Raw genomic sequence first — 24,625 nt, forward strand, 5'->3', positions numbered from 1 at the left:
GGAGTCATATTCTTCAGTGGATATCAGACATGGGGTAATCGCGATTAGTAATCGTAATCGATTACGACGATTACAGCATTTTGATGTAATCGTAATCGCAATCGATTACATTCGAAAAAAAATCCGAAGTAATCGTAATCGACTACTTCCCATATCTAATCGATTTCTTTGTCAAAGGACGATTACTTTTTGTATGTACAAGGACTATGACATAAACTGAATATTCGTGAACAAGAATGAGATAATATACCTCGTTAGCGATAGCACAAACGTCTGATTTTCAAACGCCACTACTCATTATTACGTCAGAAGTTTTAGCTCCGCTCGTCATTGCGTAAGAAGTATCCACAGTACACACATAGTAAACAGACATGCGATGGACATTGTAGTGTAATTGTAAGAACACCCCCCGTGGTGTATATCAGGTTATCAATACACTACAGAAGCCCTTACCTCGCAGCAGGATATTGATCACCACTCTGCCTATAGTTTCAAATAGTAACTTATGTATTGATGTTTGGTTGTGCTTAGTTAAATGCTGTTTTAACGTTGCTGCTTGGCGAGCAGTAGGCCTACGTACGCACGTACACCTGACAAAAATTCGGAATTTTGTACTCGTCGAATAAAACATTGCAGTATCCAGAACGAAGCATTACCTATAAACAGCTGTTGATATATATCATAACCGAGCCGTGCTTAGCCGTTTCGCGTAACAGCAGCTCGCAATATCTGTATCAAGTTGAAGGCAGAATTTTTATGTTCGCTATATCTTATTCCCAAATAACTACTTGAAACGGGCGCCAATCGTTATTTCACAGTTCATTAGTCAGCATTTGGACCTGCCGCCATAACCATCCGCTTATATAGCCTGACATGTTAGCGTGGGTTGCAGGGATTTTTAGAAATCCCTGGTGGGTTGTAGCTAGAATGTGAACCAACAGCAATTCGTCCCCCAGTCCAACCGTTGGTCAATTTTCAAAACTGAATTTCGTCAATAATGTTGGTCATTGCATTAGATTACTATTCATTTTTAATCCCTCTCAGCCCCGAGTGTCAGATTTACCTGTAGAGCTGGGGCATGTAATTCATAATTATAGCATCTGGTATGTTGTTATAATTACTTTATTGTATGCTGTTAATTCGTGACCTCCAGTCTGTTGACTAATCAAAAGATATTGTACTCGCCCAAACGTAGCAGACTAAAAGAATATCTTTCGTGAGATGCACACGTAAATTGTCATGGCTCTATTCCTATGTGGATGCGCCGGGTGGCATTTGCATTGTGGGCTCAGATTGGAAGGACAGGACGATTATTAGTCACGCCCACCCAGCGCGACTATTGACAATCGACGAATACCCTTAAGTTTCGGCCAAGGTATATCTGTGGTATCACATCCCGTGGAGTTGCGTGTTGTCTGAAACTGCATATGTCTTTTGGTGTGTTGTGGGATCATGGCGCGGTAATGACCGGCTCCGAAATGCCTGTTCCCATAAAATAGCCTATGCATGCTTTTTCTTGGGGGGAAGAGGTATATGTATTTAAAACCCAGCTATCTACTGGAGCAGGGGTCACCAACCGTTTTGAAACAAAAAACTACTTCTTGTGTAGTGTGTACTGATTATTACGACGACCGACGGGTTACCACTTACTCCCACCGTTTATCCGTGTTAGTTGGATTTCTTCACTTAGAGTAAGACAATCAGAGCACTGGGCCGGGTTTCCGCCCCTTACCAAGAACAAAAAACGCTCACACGCCGGGACTCACACCATCTCCTCCGGGCTCAGTTGCGTTGCTGCAGTGCGCGCCAAAGCACTAATCTCCGCGTCGAGACTCGGGAATATTAACTATAGACTCCCGTTGAGCCGCCGCGTGGGCGAAGACGAGCAATGCCCCGAGCGACTGCGTTCGTATGTTCCTTGGGGTCGGCCGACCCATACTCAACTGCTGCTCATGCTCATATGAAACCAGCTTCAACTTTCAATTCTTTCATTTGAATATTCGCTACAGCGACCGCAGGCGACTCATTTGGTCCGCGTTGGTGACCCCTGTACTAGAGACATTTGAATCGCGAAGCTCGAAGAACATTTTAAAGAATTAATTATATTCTCGAAAATACTCTATAATTTATGTTGGTTTACGAAATACTTTTGAGTTCCCTTCGAGCACGCTCCCCACCCTATTAAGGAATTTGGGGTGCGGCAGGTAAAGACCTGGCAATAATGCAAATCGTTGGGTGCGATAAATCATCGCAATAAACTTGGGAAATTGGTCTATTATGACGTAATAAGCAAATGACGCATGATGTATGAAGAGAGTTGATATCTCATTAAGCCTTTTCATCGCAATCCCTGTATTGTCTTCCAATATATCCTTTAAGATTATAGTCCTTATAGAAGCAAAACAAATGTAATCGTGAGTAATCGTGATTACTTTTCCAATGTAATCGTAATCGACTACTTCCTGATTTTGCTGTAATCGTAATCGTAATCGTAATCGCGTGATTCTGAAGTAATCGTAATCGCAATCGATTACATTCATGAAGTAATCACCCCATGTCTGGTGGATATTACGTCATCGTTTTTCAAGATTCGAAGGCGTCGTTGTAGTCGTCTTTCAGACTTTGCAGTATTGTCGTATTCCGAGACCGGGCCAAGTACAATAAAAAATAAAAAGGCATTTTTATGTCTAAAGGCTTGGGTCGCGACATGCCATTTATACTCAGATTTGGGTCGCGGCTCGAAGAGTTTAAGAACGACTGAAGTAGTGTGAGAGTCGATATTTCGACTACTACCCTACAGACATGGGGTGATTACTTTATGAATGTAATCGATTGCGATTACGATTACTTCTGAATCACGCGATTACGATTACGATTACAGCAAAATCAGGAAGTAGTCGATTACGATTACGATTACATTGGAAAAGTAATCACGATTACTCACGATTACATTTGTTTCGCTTCGTAGAACTAGTCTTAGAATATATATTGAAGACAATAAGGATGCGATGAAAATACCTAATGAGAGATGACAACTTTCTTTATAAATGATACGTCAGTTGCTTGTTACGTCATAATGTACCCATTGCCCAGCTTTATAGTGCTGGACGATTCATCGCACCCAACGATTTGAATTCTTGCCAGGTTCGTAATTGCCGCACTTCAAACTCCCCAATGGAGTACGGAGCGAGGTCGTAGGAGACTTAAAAGTATTTCGTAAATCAACATTAATTATATGAAGTATTTCGAGAGATTTCATTCTTCTAGCTCCGCGATTTAATGTCTCTAGATAGCTTGATTTTGAAATGCATACCTGTCCCCTTAAGACAAGACGGGAATAATTTATAGGCATTTCGGTGCCGGTCATTAACGCGCCAGGACACACCAAAAGTCATACGCAGTTTCGGCCAACTTGCGACCTCACGAAGTGCGCTACCAAAGAAAGAACTTTACCGACATGTTGGGTACGCCTGTGTGTCCATTATCAATAGCCGCGCAGGGTGGGTGTGACGAATATATAGAGCGTTGTCCTTAGAATCTGAGCGCCACATTACAAATGTCACCCGGGGCCCCCACAGATGAATGAGACATGACAATTTTTGTGTGCGACGCACATTGTTCGTCTCTCGTCTCAGGAAAGTTCTTCATTAGTCTTCTACGTTTGGACGACTACAATATACAATATGATTATAGGCTATACTACAGACGAGAGGTGACGAATTAACAACATATATTAATTGTAGTTATAACAATATCAGATATTATAGCTATGAATTACGTGCCCCAGATCTACCAGTAAATCTAACCATCGGGGGCTGAGAGAGGATTATTATTGAATAATCAAAGACAAACGTTAGGAGTGGGGGGGGGTGACTTGCCGTTTTGGTCCTGATTCTAGCTACAACCCACGCTGACATGGTGTATAAGCGTATATCTATGGCGACAGGTCCAAATGTTGACTGAAAAATTGCGAAATAACGATGACGCCCGATTCAGCCAGACTCATATGATAATAAGATAAAGTGAACATAAAATTTGGTGTTTCACTTAATACAGATACTGCAAGCTGCCGTTACGAGAAACGGCAAAGAACGGCTCGGTTATGATAAATATCAGCAGCTGTTGATTTTTATTGTTTCGTCGTGGAAATCGTAATGTCTCATTTGACGAGTACAAAATTTCACGTCTTTGTTCGATGTACGTACCTAAGTATGCCAACTTACATAGGCGAGGTCTACTGCTCGCCAAGCAGCAACGGTCAAACTGCTTCAGATAGGCATAACCAAACATAAATACAAATGTCAGTATTTGAAAATATAGGCAGAATGGTGATTATTATGCTGCTGCGAGGTAGTTGTGTGTGGAGTGTATTGATAACCTGATATACAGCATGACGGGTGTTCTCACAACTACACTACAATGTAGGCCTACATCGAATATCTATATTTTACGTGTAACTAATAAAGTTATATTTATTCGCAAGTTGACGTTAAATAGGATGTGGAAGCTACCAAGGTATTAGGTTTATATATATCGTCTGGTATACGCGCAACATAGCATTCATTCTATTTTATGTGTGTAGCTTACACAATGACGAACACAGCTAATACTTCTGACGTAATAATGAGCAGCGGCGATTGGAAGTCAGATGTTTGTGCTATCACTGACCTCAACCTGGTATAATATCTCTTCCTTGATCACGAATGTTCAGTTTATGTCATAGTTCTTGTACGTACAGATTAAAAGTAATTGTTCTTCCTCTAAGAAATCGATTAAATATAGGAAGTAGTCGATTACGATTACGATTACTTCGGATTTTTCTCGAATGTAATCGATTGCGATTACGATTACTTGAAAATGCTGTAATCGTCGTAATCGATTACGATTACTAATCGCGATTACCCCATGTCTGCTACCCTACAAGTATACGCCCGTTACCAATAAAGTGATATTATCAACAGGAATTATAGTTTCGATGCATTTTCACATCCCCAAAACCTTGAAATCTCGATTGGCCGTATCTCAGCATTATAAATATTTTGTAATGGAATGACTTTTCTGTGAAATGGCGATCAACCCACGGCAGTATAAAAAGAGCAATGATATGGTATGGGCAAAAGAAGATATAAATTATACTATCTTGAAATTGGTGATGAACTGGCTTTGTAGTCGCATGAAAGTCAAGTATTTGCCACTTCCAGATAATCCACAATGTTATGACGTTATAATAATAATGATAATTATTATTATTAATATTTGTATGTACTCAAGACACACGTTGTACAATGCGATACACAAGACAAAGACCGATGTAGCCTAATGAACAGATAGGACGATGATTGAACTACCACGTACGTTCTTTAACGTGTAGCATCTACCTCGACCTCATGTTCGCGATAGCAGTGTTTGATATTGATGTCTTCGGCTGCCTTCTATCAAGATGCCCTTTCTTAGCTGTTTTTCATTCGCCTACATTTGTATACGCTACTTACCGGGTATTTTGTGTGTATTTTGGAAATACACTGTAATAACAGGGACGTAGGCCGGGGAGGAGGGGCGCAGATAACTCCCCGACACTTCGACACCCCAGAACGTGCTATACTTTCGAGACTCGAACCGGCATATCAACGGCCGATGCCGGATGTCTTATTGATAAAAGGGACTGTGGTTAGATGTGTGCTGATGGTTTGAGTGTGTGTGTTTATGTTTACGTTTTTCGAGAACTTATGCATTGAACCTTCAACCAATTCAGCTCCCGGAATTCAATTACCGGTCGTACCTTCTGCTCCTTGTTTGGTTGCTTGATCGCCAAAAGTTGAATTATTCCCTCGCGTGACATGTGACGGGCAGGATCGTAATTCAACAACCATCCATCTCAGATCCGCAACATCCACTGATCTGTTCATCATCAAAAGACGTATGACATTCCGGCAGCATATGATATCCGGAAAATTGATTTGTCAACTCAGGCAATAAATCTACTCTCGATTGTGACGTATAGGCCTACTCGATAGAATTTAATGAGTCTGGGACTGAAATGTGGAGCAGTATATCTCGCCGGCTATCCGACAATCGCTGAGCATGTCCACATTCATGTCCAAATACAACCAGTTTCTACTTGATAAATACTAGTCATCATTCCCAATTACCAGACCACGATCTGACATATCGAACTCATCTATGGAAACATGCCCCATTCATTTTCATAGCTAATGGTTTCATGTTACCCTTTATGTCTTTCCATCACGTATGGGCAATGGACAATGGGCATGACTTTTATTTTCATGCTCTAATGCCAAGGTGGATGTTTGATTTTATAGACTAATCATAGTCGTTATGTAGGTACCCTCCTATGTTTTCATTATATCGCAATCTTTTGGTGTTTTGAAACGATAAAAATTTCAGTAAAATGAACCACAATCTACCGAAACACGTTCAAATTTCATACGGACAAAAACTGAATGTGACTTAGACTGATGTATTGTTCATTTAATTTTCGGATCATTGCAAAGCAAAAGATTTTGTTTGCGTGGCTGGAAAATGACAGCCAAACGTTAAAACTGCGTGTTGGAAATCTAGAAGTATGGCAATCACTGAGGGTACTTATTACTTAGCAGTTTCCGCTTTATTAGATGATTCGTGTATTCATATTATACACGACATCGTCAAGTCATTGATTAGGTATGCTGGCGAACTTAACGCGATAAATTATGGATGCAGAAAATTCACAACGTCAGTCCCAGTCGGTAACTATATAAACTTTCGACAAAGCGTGCGCACCTTGTTCGCAAATTATGCGATGCAATTCAGCGTCACCATAGTAAGATGGCGTCGTTATCGCTGGCTTCTTGGACTCTCAGTAATGTTCGCGATCATTGGCGTTTTTCTGGCGATTCCCGGAGTGCTTTACTTTCACGAATTCTATGATCTGCACTTTTACGCGGGGGGAATCGCATTCATTTTCTGCGTTGGCTTTTTTCTGATATGGATTACGTGCCAGATTGAAGTGTTGGATGAAACTGAATTGAGTAAAGACAAGATCGACCAGCAGACATCAGTCACAAAAGCAAATCTGACAAGGTAGGCTGAGTGTGTTACGTAATTTAAACCATAAAGTTCGAAGTTAGATTTGGTGCGTTGAACTTACAGAAGATATCAGAAAGCTAAAGACTGGTTCATTGCGGTCATGTCTATAGGTGTGAATATACACCCGTGGTACACCAAACCAGTACAGGCCTTGGACTTTCACCGCGATATCAATCAAATACAACATTTTGACCGTCGTTAGATAGTGTAATGGTTATGCGACCGGCTTCTCGAGCGGTAGGTCGTGGGTTCGATCCCCGGCCGGGTCATACCAAAGACTCGAAAAATGGTATCCGCAGCTATCCTGCTAGGCGCTCAGCAATCACGGATAGCATGGAGGAGAAAAAAAACGGGGGCGCAGACTAGATGACCTCATGGGGCCGTATCGCAACTCCGTCGCCAAAGCATCTCGATGGTGCAGGCGAGAAAGAATATCACCTCTCTTTCTCTCTCTTGATCCAAATTATGCTAACACGTATAGCAGACCTGGGCAAAGTGCGGCCCGCGGGCCAAATGCGGCCCGCGAAGCTATTCGGTGCGGCCCGCGGAAAGTTGCTTGGAATTCAAAACATAAAACTTGCCACGATTACGCTGCCTACGTACCTAGTATGCGTAATCAAGATTCATAATTAAGGCAATGTGGCGAAGTATGAGTAGCAATTGGAGTAACAAGAAAACACTATTTTCATATAGTTTAGTTTAAACCTTCCTTGTTGACATTGTCACATTACACATTATACGGTATGTGTTTCAATTTGTGACGTGATGGTTCCAAACTCCTAATTCGAAAAACAAGTCAACAATTGCTCGCGATTACTATATGACTCATCATATCTATCACCCATAAAGGATTAACGGGCATGCCAAAAAAAGAAAGCCGAAAAGTGAAATTCAAAGAAGGTTTAGATTTAGAATTTAGAGCACTAAATACTCGCATACTGGAGTCAGGGGTAAACCCATCCTTTTAGTTTTTGCCGATCATGTCGCCGAGATTACTGATTTTAATTAATGTAGGTCATATGACAAAAGCACGAAACACTCGGTCAAGGGAGGGCGAAGTTCAGAAAAACTGCAAGCATCGCTCAACACAAAGGTTATTTAACATGCATACTGTTCGGAAGGCAGCGACCAAGAACATAAGCTTTGTACAATTGCATATAGGCCTACATTTCAGTGCAGTGGTTCTCGAACTGGGAGACGTGACGGCAGCATCAGAAGTCGAAGTTTATTGAAAAAAAATTTCGCGCTCGGCGCGATATACCCCATGGCTTATAGTTGTTACTCTATGTATTGTCCGACTTTGATATTTCACAATTCTCTCATCAACAGCCATAATCTTCCGTGCCATCTAATTATCCGTTGGGATTGCTAGCTCACTGGTTGCACTTTTTAATGCTTTGTGATATCATGATAAGTGGGCGCGAAATTGTTCACTGTCATAAATTGAGGCGTGCTTAAAAAAGTTTGAGAAGCACTGTTTTAGAGCCCCAATAGAAAGAATAACGTGGATAGGGGTTTGAAGAGAGCTAAATGTATCATGTTTAACATTGTTTCGAATCATGGACAGTTATTAGATATATATTTTTTAATTAACCGTCACTTTCTCATTACCTCATATCAACACATTCACTGAGCAGCATTTATTAACAATGTAATTTAGAAATGAAATTAAAATACGCTGGAGAATATAGCTAAGTTTTTTCACGCGGCCCGCCAACGTATTTATTTTTGTTATTTGGCCCGCGGAGGAAAATAATTGCCCACCCCTGACGTATAGGAACGTAGGAAGGTATATGCGCGTATGCTTCTAACATTTATGACCGCGATATAATTCTGAGTTAGGTTCTGTTTTCATGTAACATTCGTTGGGTGTGAATCCACATTGCACAATCTTTTCGCTAAGAGTGCATGCATGCAGTGTTCTCAATCCCTAGTCCACAACAATATTGCAGATATAAACACGTAGTATCTGTACACGGTATATGTGCGGTTTCGTCGCTACATGCTACACGCTGCACAGGTCAAATAGATTTTAGAGACGGTATAGCCTACGCCACGGTAATCACAACATAGGGCAGACTATAGCCAGTATTTATCAGTATAGCAACTGCTCGAATTTCGTTCTGAATGTCAAAATCTTAAAATGAAACTGTGTGGTTATCGTCATTTTGCGATGAAATAGAACGAGCGACTGTCGTTTGATTATATGTGATCAGTAGGGCAAGTTTTTGCAACTTTTTTACAGCATCCGGCAGCATCCTAGGTAGGCTACTCATAATGAAGCATCATGTTTTAAAGGGGCACTGCGCTCTAAAAATGATGTGGTCTCAAATTGAAGGTAAAAACGAACAAAAATTTTTGGCCGCGGCCATTTCCTTCAGAACGCCACCGTAATGGAGCTGCAATTTATTGAAATTTCTACAAGACCAGCTGCCGCGGCTGCTTAACCCGTTACATGGCACGATATCTTCACCGTCGCACCTGCTCGACGCGATTAGGCAGTCACGCAGAGAACGAATTTTATCTAGTTGTCAGCCGATGTTATCAAGGAAATGTGTCCAAGTTTCGTACTCTGCGTGACTGCCTTATTGCTTCGAGCAAGTGCGACGATGAAGACATCGTGCCATGTAACGGGTTAAGCAGCCACGGCAGCTGGTCTTGTAGAAATTTCAGTAAATTGCAGCTCCATTACGGTGGCGTTCTGAAGGAAATGGCTGCGGCCAAAAATTTTTGTTCGTTTTTACCTTCAATTTGAGACCACATCATTTTTAGAGCGCAGTGCCCCTTTAAGCTGTTTCTAGAAATCTTATATTGCAACTTTTTTCTATTTTTCATGCAGATATTCACTCCAACTTTACCAAAAGGAGCTGATTTAAAAAGCGTACTATAAAACTAGTTCTAGTGTAGTTCTATTCTCTTTGATTTGCATAATAAAAAACGGCTATATGATGGATTAGCTGCAGCTCTATCCATGACGCACGAATTGCAAGCTAGAAGTTCAGCTACTCTAAGGACGACCGTACCCGAAGTATATATATATCTAAATTTATCGCTTGACTCATTCTGTGACGATTAAATTTAATGTAGTTTTTCATTTCACATACGCCTAGGCGATACTGCCAAAAATTATATTTTCACTCCGTCACCTTTTTCTGCAATGCCGTGGGCCAAGCTTGCAGACATGGGGAATTTGGGGTGTAATATCTGACTTGTTTGGGGGAATGGGTGGGCAATTGATACCCTGTTTAAAATTTGGGGGATATTTCCGCTTTGCGTTATTTTCTTGACGCGTACAGGCTGAGAATAAACTGTACAAAGTGCAAGTGTGCAAAGTCGCCCGGAAGATGACGAAAATCAAAGACAATGAAATATGACAAATGTTAATGTCGTGGCGCACATGGCCTTACTAGGCGAAAAGCGCCACTGTTCTTGTGTCAATAAAACAAACAAACAAACGTAGGTCAACCATATGTCCTATTTTGGAGGATTTGTCCTCCTTCCCGAGAAAAGTGAATAGTCCTCCGAGGACGCCTAAATGTTCTATTTTTTCGCATTTCGATTTAGTTGCTTACTTTCAATAAGTCGCTTAGGCGAGACGTATTTCCACAACTGCAATCAATTTTATTCTAGAACGATCGCAAACGTGGCGGTGCTTGAACAAGACGTGACGATGGAAAACGATGACCTATTCTCCGATGATTCGAGTCAAGTTTCCTACATTACGTTGGATAATGTCAGACATGCTTCGTCGCTATCCTTGCAGGCTTCAGATCATTACAACGACACATCCACGATTGAGCAATCAGAGGCAAAGAATGACAATGATGCAGAATTGGCAGTGCCAGATAAAAACCGATTGTCAACTTCTTTCTGCAAACCAAGTTCTATCCACCCGACTGCAGAAACTGGTACTTATTCATCGTTTTTGGCACCAGCTAACTCAAGCATGAGGAATGTGAATACTTTTGTCACCAGCTCACAGACGAAAGAGTCGGTTACACCAGAACTTAACTTGCCACGCCTTACACCGCTGAAAGGAGCTAACAATGTCGCATTTATCAGCGATCCGACCAACGTAGGCCTACCTACTGGCTTGGGCAGACGCAATAGGTTGCCGCCGATTGATATGAATGGCATACAGTTACCTAATGTGTCTACCTAAATAGAGCCGCCTAAGCTTCCGATGCTTGCTGTCTGCCAGTGTTGGGATCAAGTCACTATATACCTTCGAGTCACGAGTAGGGCTGGGCATAATGATTCGAGTACTCGAATCTGAATCGAGTATTAATTTTAATGATTCGAGTCGAGTAGTAAACGACGATTTTTCGAGTAGCCTACTAAGATAATACGCTTCTCGCCACTGAAAGTTACCTCATCAACGAGATTTATAGTATCGATACCAATTTTCACTGTTGAGGCCTTGAAACCCTGATTGGCGGTATCGTAGCAAACGAAAAATATAGTACAAAGCTACGAAGGTTACTGGACATAGCACATTTCGGAAGACATGATTATCCCACAACATTGTCACCAAGTGGAATGAAATCATTATGGTCTGAAAAATACCAAAGTATCATTTATGAGATGGATAACAGGCAATATATTCTTTGCGGTGGCATAAACGGTGCATATTTGAACCTTAATGTATTACATTCCGTTATGACGTCATTATGGGTGATACTCGATTACTCGACTCGACTCGAAGCATATTACGTGATTCAGAATCGAATCACTTAGGTACTCGATTTTGCCCAGCCCTAGTCACGAGTCATCTCGATTCATTGCACATTTTGACTCGAGTCAAGTCAAGTCAATCGATTTTCGAAGGTGACTCGAGTCAAGTCAAGTCACTCGTTATTTTTTGGAGGTGACTCGAGTCAAGTCGAGTCAAGTCAAGAGTCAAGTCGCGAGTCAAGTCAAATTGGATTTTCAAAGTATGAGTGGTGATGCAAAGTCATTACATTTTGCTAACTGGGTGAAAGACAGATTAATTGGACATTTATGTTGCATCAAATTACAAATATAAAGTTAAATAGGCTATACATGCAAAAAGGCGTTGTATCACTCACGCACACTTAGAACTGCTAATAAAATACTTGAGTAAGTGCTGCGTATAGCTACATGATACATCCTGATAATAACAACCAAAATAGAGGATCGAATACGAAACCTCGAGAAGTCGTGACAAATTAATATGTTTCAGTAGCCTACACTACCCATCTACACATCCGCGAGAATATAAACACATAAACGATTGCATTCGATTGCGATCGATTTGTTCGATTTAAATTATACAAGAGGGTTGGTAAAGGTGAGCTCTGGGTAATGCAAGCACTGAGCCGTCTGAGAAACAAAGATACACGTTGCTACTACTGCTATGACAATGGAAGCTGTGATCGTTTCGTTAGCGGTCAATTTAAAATCAGTAAATGACTGGTTGCCCTCACAAGCGACATCGGCGTATCGCCAACAATACGAGCATACATAAGATAGGGTGATTTAATCGACACAGTTTACTTGATGACTTGTAATCGACTCGTACATTTTGCTCCGAGTCACGAGTCGATTGACATTTTTGAAGCGCCAAGTCAAGTCAAGTCGAGTCATTTTTCCAAAGTGACTCGAGTCAAGTCAAGTCAAGTCATACGGAAATGTTGACTCAAGTCTGACTCGAGTCAAGTCCTGACTCGAGTCATCCCAACACGGCTGTCTGCAGACCACGTCAAAACGGACGGGTGAAAGTATCGTTCAACATGTTTTTCAATCTGTTTCTTCTTGATCTGATCATGGATCAAGCACATTAGTAGCCTAGCATATAAAGTCCGCCTCAGAGCCTGGAAGATATAAAACAGCGGTTCTCAACCTTTTTCTATTCGTGGACCCCCCTTGGACCGCCACGGTCCGCTACTGTACCCTTCTCCACAGTCTTAGTTCAAATATAAATCTACTATCGTGTAACTGCCATCTGTCTTGTGCAAATATTAATTGTAGACTAGTCTAGTGGTAAATAGCAACAAAATAACTTTCTATTCGTGCAGAAATCGGAAAGACTTTAAATATTTCAAAGCGAATTCTGTAGATGTATTGCTTGAAATTTCTTGAAAATTTGGGGGTTGATTTCATATGAACCACTGCCGCATAACGATTTTCACCACAAAGATTGGTGGAGGAGAATGTGATAGCAACGATTCCATTCCAATGACATCTTTGCGTATGATAACGACATACGTCGTACCAAAATTGAGAAATATATTTTTCATGAAGATATCTCAGGTCCAGTCTAGTCATTACTATCTAGCAACTCTGGAATAACGGCTATGTATATCACAGGAGCAGATCGATTTTTGCAAACAAATTTTTTCCGAAACCCTGATAAAGCATCTTTGTTTGTATCAGTATAGGCTATTGGCAATTAAAATGAGTAGGCACAATTTGATATTTCACCTCAGGCGGCCATTCTGTTTATGTGAGTCCTGAATTTCTAGTAGTTATTACCAGAGGTGGTCAGTAACGAAGTACTTCTACTTTTTGAAGTACTTGAAATAGATTTTGCCAACATAAACTACTTTTTAAGTACTTCTGATTTTAGAATACTTCTACTTCTACTTGACAGTTTTGTAGGCAAAACTAAGCGTTGAATACCTACTTACTTACTTGTGAACCACAACTCCTACTTCTATTTGAGTAGAAATTACGACGGTACTTCTACTTCTACTTGAGTAGCGAAGGTGGCTACTTTGACCACCTCTGGTTATTACGCGAAACAGCCTCGTGATTCCTCTAATTTCAAGAAAATACAGATTAGGTTTTTATCAACCATTTTGGAAATTTCGCGCAACCCCGTGGAGGCGCTTGGCGGACCTCCGGTTGAGAACCACTGACATAGAAAATCCGTATGTCGTTATTACCCGTTACTGAGAAAACGACTCTCCAGACTCTTACACCAACGGTTATTTTTCACGCGTTATACTATATGACATGTTCACTGTTTTAGCCTTAACGTAGCCCACTTCAGTTGACTCGATAATCAACAGCTTGCTTCGATTTCATATCAGTGATATTGCAATTCTTTTTTGAAATACACTTCCCTTGCTGCGGCCGTTCAATATTTCCTATGCCATTTGTAGTCTAAATTAAATCTCTGAAGTTTTCAGGCCGTCACCAGAGATAATACCCAGGGTTGTAATGACTCGAGTCATGACTCGACTCGATTCACGATTTTCTGATGAATCGACTTGACTCGAGTGATTTTCGCAAACTTCAGAACTGATTCGACTCGAGTCAATTTGTGTATTGACTCGACTTGGACTCGAGTCATTGCGCATGACTCGAACCAAGTCATATGACTCGAGACTCAGACTTTGAAGACCGACAATTCATTGTAATTTCGAAGAATTGTAAAGTTACCACGCAATTGGGATCTCGACTATTGGTACTGGTACTTGAAAATGCGACCAGGAACTGCTAAAAGGGAGGAAAATTAGTATATTATAAATGCGAACCATTCGATATCATCAAACGGAGTTATAAAGGGTGGGTTTAACAAGACATTGACAGGAATCTGAGCAGTAACACAATGACTTGGACTCGACTCGAGTCATAATACCGTGACTCGGACTCGAACCTATTTTCGCTGACTTGGACGTGAATTGAAAATGACTCGAGTCAAAACTGTACAACTGAGATTGACTTGTGACTCGGTGCCTTGTGACTTGGTTACAACCCTGATAATACCGACACAAAATTGCCCCTGAATCCTACGCCACAATGTTTTCGAAAGATATTTTAAAACTCATCTCTTCAGGTGGTGAAAATCTTTATTTTTTCATTCTATAATCCAAATCAGCAAACTCAAGTGCGGTTGTGAGAGACTTAAAACATGGTTTCCAATAAAAATCGCATCACCGTATCTACTCAAGTCTGCAGTAATAGTGGTCGATTTTTGAGCATACAATAAAATAGATATACTTCTCAAGCGTGCAAAGGGTGGAATCATGCCTTGTCAAGCTGCACACAGCCAATAATAAACTTATTATAGACTTGATAGCGGGTGAATCAAATTGGACTACGGGCATCTTACAGTGCGAATTCTACATAATACAAAGATACTAGAGACACGCTACTGCCCGTTTTTGGTTTCGTCAGCAGCGTCCGATGTCTCAAACGATCATAGAAGTGCATAATATCAATTCATCTATCAAAACTAGCAATACATACGCATATTCGGAAAGATTGTGAGTCAGACACCTTTGTTAAGTTCCGGGATCTTCGTTGGCCTACACTTCTTCGATCTCCACTGCAAGCAAGATAGATAGGCAGAGAAACTAGGAAATTTGTGAACAAAAGCCGATCATACATGTTGCGTATCTGTTTATAACGCGGCACTCGGCAAAACTGCGTCCCGTACACCATTGTGGCAGAGTGCACATGGATTGAACTTTAAGTTTGGGGGTATGAAGAAAGTGTATCTTCCGTGCATAATATCTACGCCTATGACTACACTACATAAATCCTGCAACACACACAGGAAGTTAAACTATGCGCATCCTCCATTTCCGATTAACCACCACCACCACGAACATACTGCATCACAATAGGAATCTCGAGAAATGACATGAAACAAAATGATAAATCTTTGACACACGCCAGTTAGGCGGTTGACTGCATCAGACATTTAAAATCTCGGAAAAATATAAAAAAGAAAGATAAGAAGCGAAAAATTATATAGGCGATCTATAAATAACATCTTAGATAATTTCAATTTGCGGCTATTTGCGTAGGACTGTGGCGAAGATTGAAGAGTTGCTGGCACTCATTAGCGTGGTGTAGATCGTATCAACGCCAAGAACAGGACTTGTTGAGAGTACCTGAAAAGTAAACTGATTTGTCATACGAGGTTTATCACATTGAGGCTCATTCTGGAATAGTAGAATCAGCGGTGTTGTGATGTCATGTTTTAGCGATCTTTCCCACAAAGATACAATTGAATAATATATTCATATTGAAATAAGCCTGAATATATCCGGATTACACCCGTCTGGGGTAACCGTCAGCAACTAGTAGAGAATTGGACAGAACATTGTATATCAACAATGGTATCACCAAGTATGACTTCACAAGCATGAAATTTCGAATAATCATAGCGAAGAGGTTACTGTGCTATTATTAGATGGTACACGAACTATTTCTTTCGGTACGAACTAGGTTGGCGTATTTTGAGAAAAGTCGACTCCAAGGCATACAAATGGAATGATGAAATGATATTTGAACTGACAAAATTATTATAAGACGGAATAGTTTCTGTGTCACGGAAATTAAATAATATTCGAAAAATTCGCCTATTCATAGCGATATTGCTCATTTTGGGTTAATCCTGAAGATATATTTTGATATTTCATAAGTGCCACGGCCGAATGTGCTTTCTAAGATTACTTGCTTGAGTTCATATCCCCTCTCATTAATTATATTCTCCTCTCTTAGAAATTGTTACTTTAACTTGAAATCGAGTGAAAAATTATGGCATATCAACTACTTTTACTAGAGTAGCTAGTTAGTCTTAGTCTCATTACTTTCATCACACCAGAATATTAATCATCCTGAATATAACTAAAACGCACAAACAACCAGTGTCGTAACCCTACTCGAATCATGCAGTGGACCACAGAACATCTCTTGAAATCATCGCCAGTAACACTGACCTGATATAAAGTGTGCGGATTAACTCCTTTGTTGCCTATCTGGTTCATCAGCTTGATAGCCACATCGCGCCTGTCGTCGTCAGGAGGCGGTGCCGTCCATGGGTCGTAATTTGTCTCCACAACAAACCAACTGCAAGCAAAAACTTACAGAATAAAATCAAGCTTTGAAAATACTCTGGCTTGGGTGCGTGCAACCTGCAGCCCACAGAGAAAATTTGTGCTTGGTACATATGAGCCCAGTTCAACTGGGAGTTACATTTTTCCAAATTACTCAAGTAGGTTTTGACTACTTGTACTCGGACTTTTACAAACTACAGGATTTTCAAAACGCGCAACTAGAACTAGAACTAACGACCTGTAAAGAGCAGATTTTGTCATCACTTACGGAAGTAGTTACCGGTATGTGTTGAGACTACACTCCATTTCTAGTTGAACAGTTTTCAGGCAAAAGTACAATTTACAACTTGGAAAAGAAGAAAGCAGTTTTGAAATGAGTTATCGACACTTCTATGAAAAATCTACAAAATCTACTTTTCGATTTACTTAATCTAGCAGAAATTCGGGGCATACTTCTCCTTCTACTTGAGTAGCAACGCTGTATATTTTGACAACCTAGGTTAACAAGATAGAGGGCTTTGCAACTACCATACGGCCTATGTGCGGCCAGCAGTTAAGGAAGTTATTTATATAAGGTCTGCTTTCAAAAAGATTGTAGGCTACAGTATATACATTTCACAATGTAGACCCCTACATTTAGCTGACTGGAGCTCACCCATGCTGGTTAGTGTTGTTCATTCTTTCGACATGGGCGCCTTTACGATTTCCTATGACGACTGCCCCCTCGTATGGCTGCGTTCCGCCCACAATCAGATAAGCGGGGGATATAATTCTCATATCAGTCAGGAAATGTAGAGCTTCTTCGTAACTGTTCTCTTTTTCCATCACCTAGTGGAGAGAGTCGACACTTCATCACCATATATACATACCGCGAATTGAGCTGAGGACAAGTACATTATTTTAACACAAACCGCTAAGAATTGCTTTATATTAGCGTGCATTCTGAGATTTACGGGTCAATTTTGACACACCGAGCTGTACCGCATGCTGTAAAATGCTTCTTCATTGCTTGCTAGTAGGATTCTGCTCATTGAGTGTGCATGCTTATTTGCCTGTTTGTTGGCCAATGGCCATGAAGAGAGTTTTATTGATTGACTACTCCAAATCGTTATCACTCTCTTCTCTATTTTTACTGTGTAGTAATGTTTGTATTATTTTGAATAAGAAAGTTACAATAAAATAGGTGATTACCATATTTTCGCAAATGTATAAGGAATGAAATTTAGTGTAGTTAAATTGACAGTAGCTAGTATGTTGCAAAAGTTTACTCGATACTACATACTCTGCACATTTAACGTTAACTAAATGAAGATAGGAGCAATAGAACACTGCCCAAATCCTACTATGGTTTAGTCGGATGTTTGTTACATAATCTGCAGTTGAGTACAGTATAGGGGATTGTGAAGGAAAAATTACGATAATAACTAAAGATTTCTGAAAAGATGGCGTTCATCATTATGCAGGTGCGATGCTGGTATTGTGGTAACTTTATTATACCGTACTCCGTTATTATGAATGAATGAATGGTCACGGAAAGAACGAATTTGGAAATTTCAAAGCATCATAGCAGTAGAAGCAGTGATGAGTTGAAAGAAATTGATGAAGTCCATAATATTAATTATAATATTAATATAAAATGTGTCTTGTAGCCTATCTAATTATACTCTAAGCATCAAAGTTGCAAAGAATGACAGGTTTCAAGTCATCCTCTATGACATCGCCTAAGCGCATACATCATACTTGCGATCTGCATTAGTAAGTACCGGTACTGTAGCTGTGCTAAGATTTTACCAAGAGCTATCGGAAGCATGTGGGTTTCCTTATTTTGTACACATATCGTGATTCATTTGGTGAAGCGGTTCTAGATGGTAGTCGAAGAAGAATTCAATAATCACCAGAAATGGAAGTCCACACATATGGTGACCTCAACAATGGGTCACCGTTTAAAGATAACGGATGTTCAGGAAGTTGAGACAACAGATAAGGTTCAAAATTTGATTCCAACTGGTAGCTGACCGGCAATAATATTAACATAGCCCTGTCCAATGGCATCACCACTCCTACAAATGTTTCCAGTGTGATGGTCCGATGACATTACTGACTGGAAGTAGGCCCACTCGTTACACAGCTGGATATTTATTGTACAGAAATGTAGCTTTATAGGGGATATACTTCTCAAATTACTGCTCCTAGTCGAAAGTTCTTGTGAAAAGATGTCGCATTTTGGTAGAACTTAACAGCAAGATGTTTGCCCAATATGTAAGCATGCGGCACAATGAAAAACGTCAATTGAGCGTGTAACACTTTAGAATACCGTACAGCATTTGAGCTGTTGAGCATGTGACTGTGAAACCCCAAAAGTAACCTCAATCCCAACCAGAACTTCAAACCCTAAGCCAAGTCTAACCACAATTCAAACCGAAGTGAAACCTCATCCTAAATCAAACCTACATGTCTAAGCGTGGCATGCTCATATGTCCACAGACCCAGTAAAACGTGTAGGCCTATATTAGCAATATCAGTATCGGCTCAAATTTCTGATATCAGTCGGGTACTGGTACTTACCGTATCACAAAACCACACACGAAAGTTTTTTGACAAAAACTGGTTCTCTGAAAAATTTCGAAGTACGAGCAGTGAATAAGCCTACCTCTCTGAAGTAAATAAACGCCGGAATATATCCCTCCAGCGCAGAAAGAGCGTTGTTCCACCAGTAGCCGGTATTTCTCGAGTTTAGAGACATTGAAAACTTGCCCGCTTTGAAGGCAGTGACGAATCCGACCTGACCCACGATGCTCACGGATTCAAATATTAGCTGAAAATATTTCGAAGAATATAGCCTACAGATATCGTTGAAGTCAGCATGGCACCAAGTACTAGAGTAATTCTGAAAATTTTTACTCAATTACAAGTAGAAGCAGTGTTGTCATGACTCAAGTCGCTATGTTTTGGTGACTCGACGCGACTCGAGTCATTTTTTCAAATGAATAAAATAACTCGACTGGAATCAAGTCAATTTCAGTATTGACTCGACTTGTACTCGAGTCATTGTGCATGACTCGAACGAATTCATATGACTCGAGACTAGAACCGCCAAGACATACATTTCATTGTAACTTCGAGGAATAGTAAAGTTACCACATTATAGGTATTTCGTCTATCAATCAGTGATACTTGGAAAATAGGGCCAGAAACTGTTAAGACTGAGAGAAATTACAATATTATGAATGCGAGCCACTCTATATCACTCGTTGACATTCTGAACGCAACGGTATATTACTTGTTGGTTTTCGCAAATTCGCATCCCATTAAGGTAGTGTTCTACAGTTTCGAATAGTGATGCAAAATTATTTGGAAAAACCTAACGTTGCCAATCGGTTAAGAAAGAAAAAAAGGTAAGTAGTTGTTAACAGGAAATGGATTTAGTCCACAAACATGGCTTGTTGAGTAAGATAGAGGTAATTGCCTTGAGTAAACCTACGTTTCAAACTTAAGGTAGAAGTTTACAGTGAACTCTCATCTCAGCCTTAGTCTTATGAATGGTTATCTTGACCACCTTGATTGCTACGAATTACTTATCGCACACCAAATCTCACACGATAAAAAAGTAATGCGACTCTTACCGTCCCACTTTTGTGAAATCTAATGCGAGCAACGAGATACGAAAGAACGTCGGCCATGATGTAGTCCAGGTTCCGTCCGTGAATTACATGCCCCGTGTCATCATTCGCCACAATCGAGGTGCAGGCTCTGAAAGTTAACAACTTACAACCCATCCAACGCACACACGGCGTTCAATAACCAAATACTTCTAGTATTTCTGGGTAGCCTAATCAAGTGTGGTTTTGATTTTAGCCTGCTTCTATATCTGCTTGAGCTCGATCACAGAAACGATTAGCAAGCAGTGACATCACAGAAATAAATGAGACAAATTTTTCCTGCCTCGGCCTAAAATTTGACGAAACAATATTAAATTCACCATCTCATTCGAAGGAGGGAAGTTTCCCAACAAACCGCATCATACATGCTGCAGTCTTTCTACACAATACATTGGTTATCATATGCAGGTACTCAGACTGGTGTTGAGTCTCCTATGATTCTAGTCACAATGGTAGACATAAATGGATGCATCAGAGTCCTAACCTTTATTGATCTGTGTTCTGAACATAATGCATTGCCCTGCAGCTCACCTTGTCATGAATATCGCTAACCTTTAACTCAGTAGCAAACTTAGGAAATGACTGCATTGCGGATTCACAGTGCCAATAAATGCAACAGTCTTTCGACATAATCTGCATTGCAGGTTGTACATGATTTATAATGTCAGCAAATCTTCACTGGTTTTCATGCTAGATCATAGTTTACAAGTCTACTGCTCATAGAGAACACTCATAGATCACTTACAGTGAAAGCCATAGTGGTCCCGGCTATAATGTGGCATGTGAGTAAAGGGATTGTACACAGACATTACTAATTTTAATACGAATAAGCTTACTTGTTGGTGTCATAGTGAGCATCATAGGTGTACAGGTCATAAAATACATTTCCCAGTATGACATATCCGAGTTCGATGTTCAGGGCATTGCCTATTCCACGCATTTCATCGGCGTACGGCTGGGGAATGTAGTGATCCAAATCGCCAGCAATCTTCAACGCTATGGGCCTCAATTTTTGGCTGATGTTGAGAGAGCTGAAAATTCGCATAGAATTTCACATAATTACCATCTGCGTATCTGAGTAGGCTATTGATTGGACAGATTTGAGTTGTGTAGCATGCGGTTATTACCATGTCCCCAAATTTTCGCCTAGTCAAACACCTACCGGGTCAGATCATGTCAGGTGGCCCAGAAAAATTTCAACTTATGCCCCCACCATCTCAGATTATCATGGAAATTGGTATGCTTAGAAAACTTTTCTTTCTGATTTCAGAAAAACAAATTTTATGAAAATCGGTCAAGTAAAACTGAAGATGTGGCCGTTCAAGCGGCAATTATCGGCAATTCGGCAATTATCTGTTCTGAGTTATACTGACTACCTTGTGTGTAGTACAATAGGTACTGTATATAGAATAAAAGTAAAATTAGTTGTTTTACAAAGTTTGTGTCGTGTTAAGAAAGGTGAGATTTTCAATTGAAACATGTTATTTGCAGGTTAGTTTCATGGCACTCTTATGGTATGTAATGATTCTATAGCGAGGAATGTTATAGTTGATTCTGAAAGTCCTTATCAGGAGCTTTCCAATGACACCTTACACTTGATGACACCTCCTCTTGGTCAAAAGAAATTTGCACTTAAAAATGACGTCACGCGTGAGCGATTTTCAAAGACATGCGCAGAATCAAAGGGTTAAAGGTCAGACTATGCAACCCCAGGAGTCAAAGTAGGGGGCAAAGTATCTAGTAGGATGTAAATGAACAATTGTGAAAGTCTCATCCTCAACAACCCTAATTTGATCGAATTATGGCAAATTTAAGTTACATGTTTATATTTCTGACAATTTTTCCGCCTGAGCGATCACAAAAATGGCAATTTTTGGACGGTCATACCTTCGGATTTAGTTGACCTTTTTTAGTTGAAATTTGGATTTCTGAATCAGAAAACAAAGCTCTGTAAGCATGCCAATTTTCGTGATGTTTCGAGATAGTTGGGATATGGCCTGGACCAAGTGATATGATATTACCCTACCACATTACACATCTGGAGAAAATGAAGAGCATCATAAACAGCAGTGCTAAAAGACCAAAACCATTCAAATGTTCACGGTTTTCACGCCAAACAAAAAGATTATAATGAATATCTACTGCGAATCAGTGAGACTTCTGCTGTATGAGACAAGTGTGTGTCTTGACCTCCAAGAAACCTTCCAGACTGTCATTGGGGTTCATGCGAACCCCAGTTGAGAGCCACTGCTCTAGGCCTATGGTAGGAATATTATGTTACTGCAAGTAAAATGAATTTTTTGTTGATGCTAGCACAGGCCACAGTACGGTCAGCATTTATCATTCGTTGTTTTCTCTGTCATAAAGCGACAATTCAGCATTCCGCTTCGCTGACCTGGGAAGTGTTGCAAGAAATATGCAGTGGGAGACTATAGTATCAACTCATATATATCTGTTTAAATCAATCAATCAATCAATCATATTATTATGATTGGAATCATATCAGTGAGGTGATAGATTTGAAAAAGGCATCTACATCAGTGGTTACAAACCATTTGACTCATTGACCCCTTAGCAATCTCCATATATCTTTATTCCTCCGTGGAAGCCAGAACTTGTAAGTAACAAAGTAGGCTACTTGTACTTTTCTGTAGCAGTCAAGATGGATTTATCTATTTGTATCATTTACTCAAGTAGCTCTATTCCACACAAATAGTTTTTTAATGCTGAAATATAAATTTATTATTACTAAAAAGTAATTTTTAGATGAGAGAATTCATAAATCCTTTTCAAACAAACATTGAACTAATCTCATATTAACATTCATCAATAATAATAAATTGAGCAAGGCAAAAAACTGAACAGTTAATTAAGTATAATTGAATGAACTTGAAAATATTTTTGCCCTCTTTCCTTTTGTACGTTTCCGCTCCCCCAAATCGGCAATAGCGCCTACTTCGGGAACCACAGGCCTAGATGCTACCAGGTACTGGTACATACTCCATTGCTTCATCGATTGCCTTCACAAACAAGCTTCCATCATAATAGGCAGCAACATGATCCCATCTGTAAAAAAACACATTGCTGTGTAAATAAGTCTAAAACCAATATCTAATAGTAGCCTATCAGATATGCATTGCATGTGACACTTATTATCATAGAAGACAAAGGCATAAAAACAAACTTGTAAAGTTCAATATTAAGCATAGGCTATACAAGATTTATGTTTGCTTTACTGAAATTGCATAACAAAACAAAGAACAACGAAAGTTATCAGCGACAGTAACCTTCAAGTTCACGACAATATACAACACAGAGGCATATTGTACAATGAACATGTTGGTCTATACTCATAAGTCATAGGGTTATCAATATTGCACTACAGATAAACCCAAGGCCGCACTCAATAACAAAGGAAACCGGTAGAAGCATTAAATTGAAATCAGAGTAAGCCATCTATAATATTGTAATATAACAATGAACCAGTCAGACACAAATACACATCCTAAAATTAAGTTCTTCAACTCACCTTGACTTGGGTGGAGCATCCAAGTCTATGTCATATACCGGAATATGTGTGGACGAAACAACGGTAATGAAACACAACATAGTGAATATTTCCAAACGTTCCATGATTCTTTTAGTACACACTAGGATGGAAAATAATATATCTGCCAACAAACCTTCAAATAATTAATATTCAACCATCTCTATACTCAATATATTAGCCACGAAAATGTGACAATACCGTATCTGATATAGATTATCAATTGAAATGAAAATCAATTAAAATCACACAAAAAACATCAAGAAAATATCCAAAGAGAACACCCTGAAATCCATCCTACATATTGTTAATTTTGTACATGATTGAACATACCTGAAGCTAAATCACATTTCAGTTGGTGACGTATACACGAAAATAGTACTCACAAAGCAGGATTGGTTGGCTACAATGCACGATTGTACAAACATTGCTTATTTTATAGTTTTACTGCCTCAAGACTAACAAATAACAGCTTTTGTCAATCGGAACTCAGGACTAGCCTGGCAAATACTGAACAA

At 39.9% G+C, this 24,625-nt stretch overlaps 2 protein-coding genes across 2 annotated transcripts; one reads left to right on the forward strand and one right to left on the reverse strand.

Moving 5' to 3' along the window:
* Positions 1-6,385: 6,385 nt before the first annotated feature.
* LOC145453821 (uncharacterized) lies at positions 6,386-12,535 on the forward strand. Its single transcript, XM_080331809.1, has 2 exons — positions 6,386-7,080; positions 10,717-12,535. The coding sequence occupies exons 1-2, from the start codon at positions 6,584-6,586 to the stop codon at positions 11,246-11,248; spliced, it is 1,029 nt and encodes a 342-aa protein (XP_080187935.1). The 5' UTR covers positions 6,386-6,583; the 3' UTR covers positions 11,249-12,535.
* A 2,350-nt stretch (positions 12,536-14,885) lies between these two features.
* On the reverse strand, positions 14,886-24,262 carry LOC145453820 (N-acylethanolamine-hydrolyzing acid amidase-like). The gene is made up of 8 exons (XM_080331808.1): positions 24,090-24,262; positions 23,561-23,626; positions 21,397-21,591; positions 20,525-20,651; positions 19,552-19,716; positions 17,557-17,729; positions 16,785-16,914; positions 14,886-15,953 (listed from the first exon to the last, which is right to left on the reverse strand). The coding sequence occupies exons 1-8, from the start codon at positions 24,191-24,193 to the stop codon at positions 15,855-15,857; spliced, it is 1,059 nt and encodes a 352-aa protein (XP_080187934.1). The 5' UTR covers positions 24,194-24,262; the 3' UTR covers positions 14,886-15,854.
* Between the last annotated feature and the right edge of the window lie 363 nt (positions 24,263-24,625).

The sequence above is a fragment of the Botryllus schlosseri genome, chromosome 13, assembly GCF_051294905.1.
Source record: "Botryllus schlosseri isolate E-star chromosome 13, Bs_hap1, whole genome shotgun sequence".
NCBI lineage: Eukaryota > Metazoa > Chordata > Ascidiacea > Stolidobranchia > Styelidae > Botryllus > Botryllus schlosseri.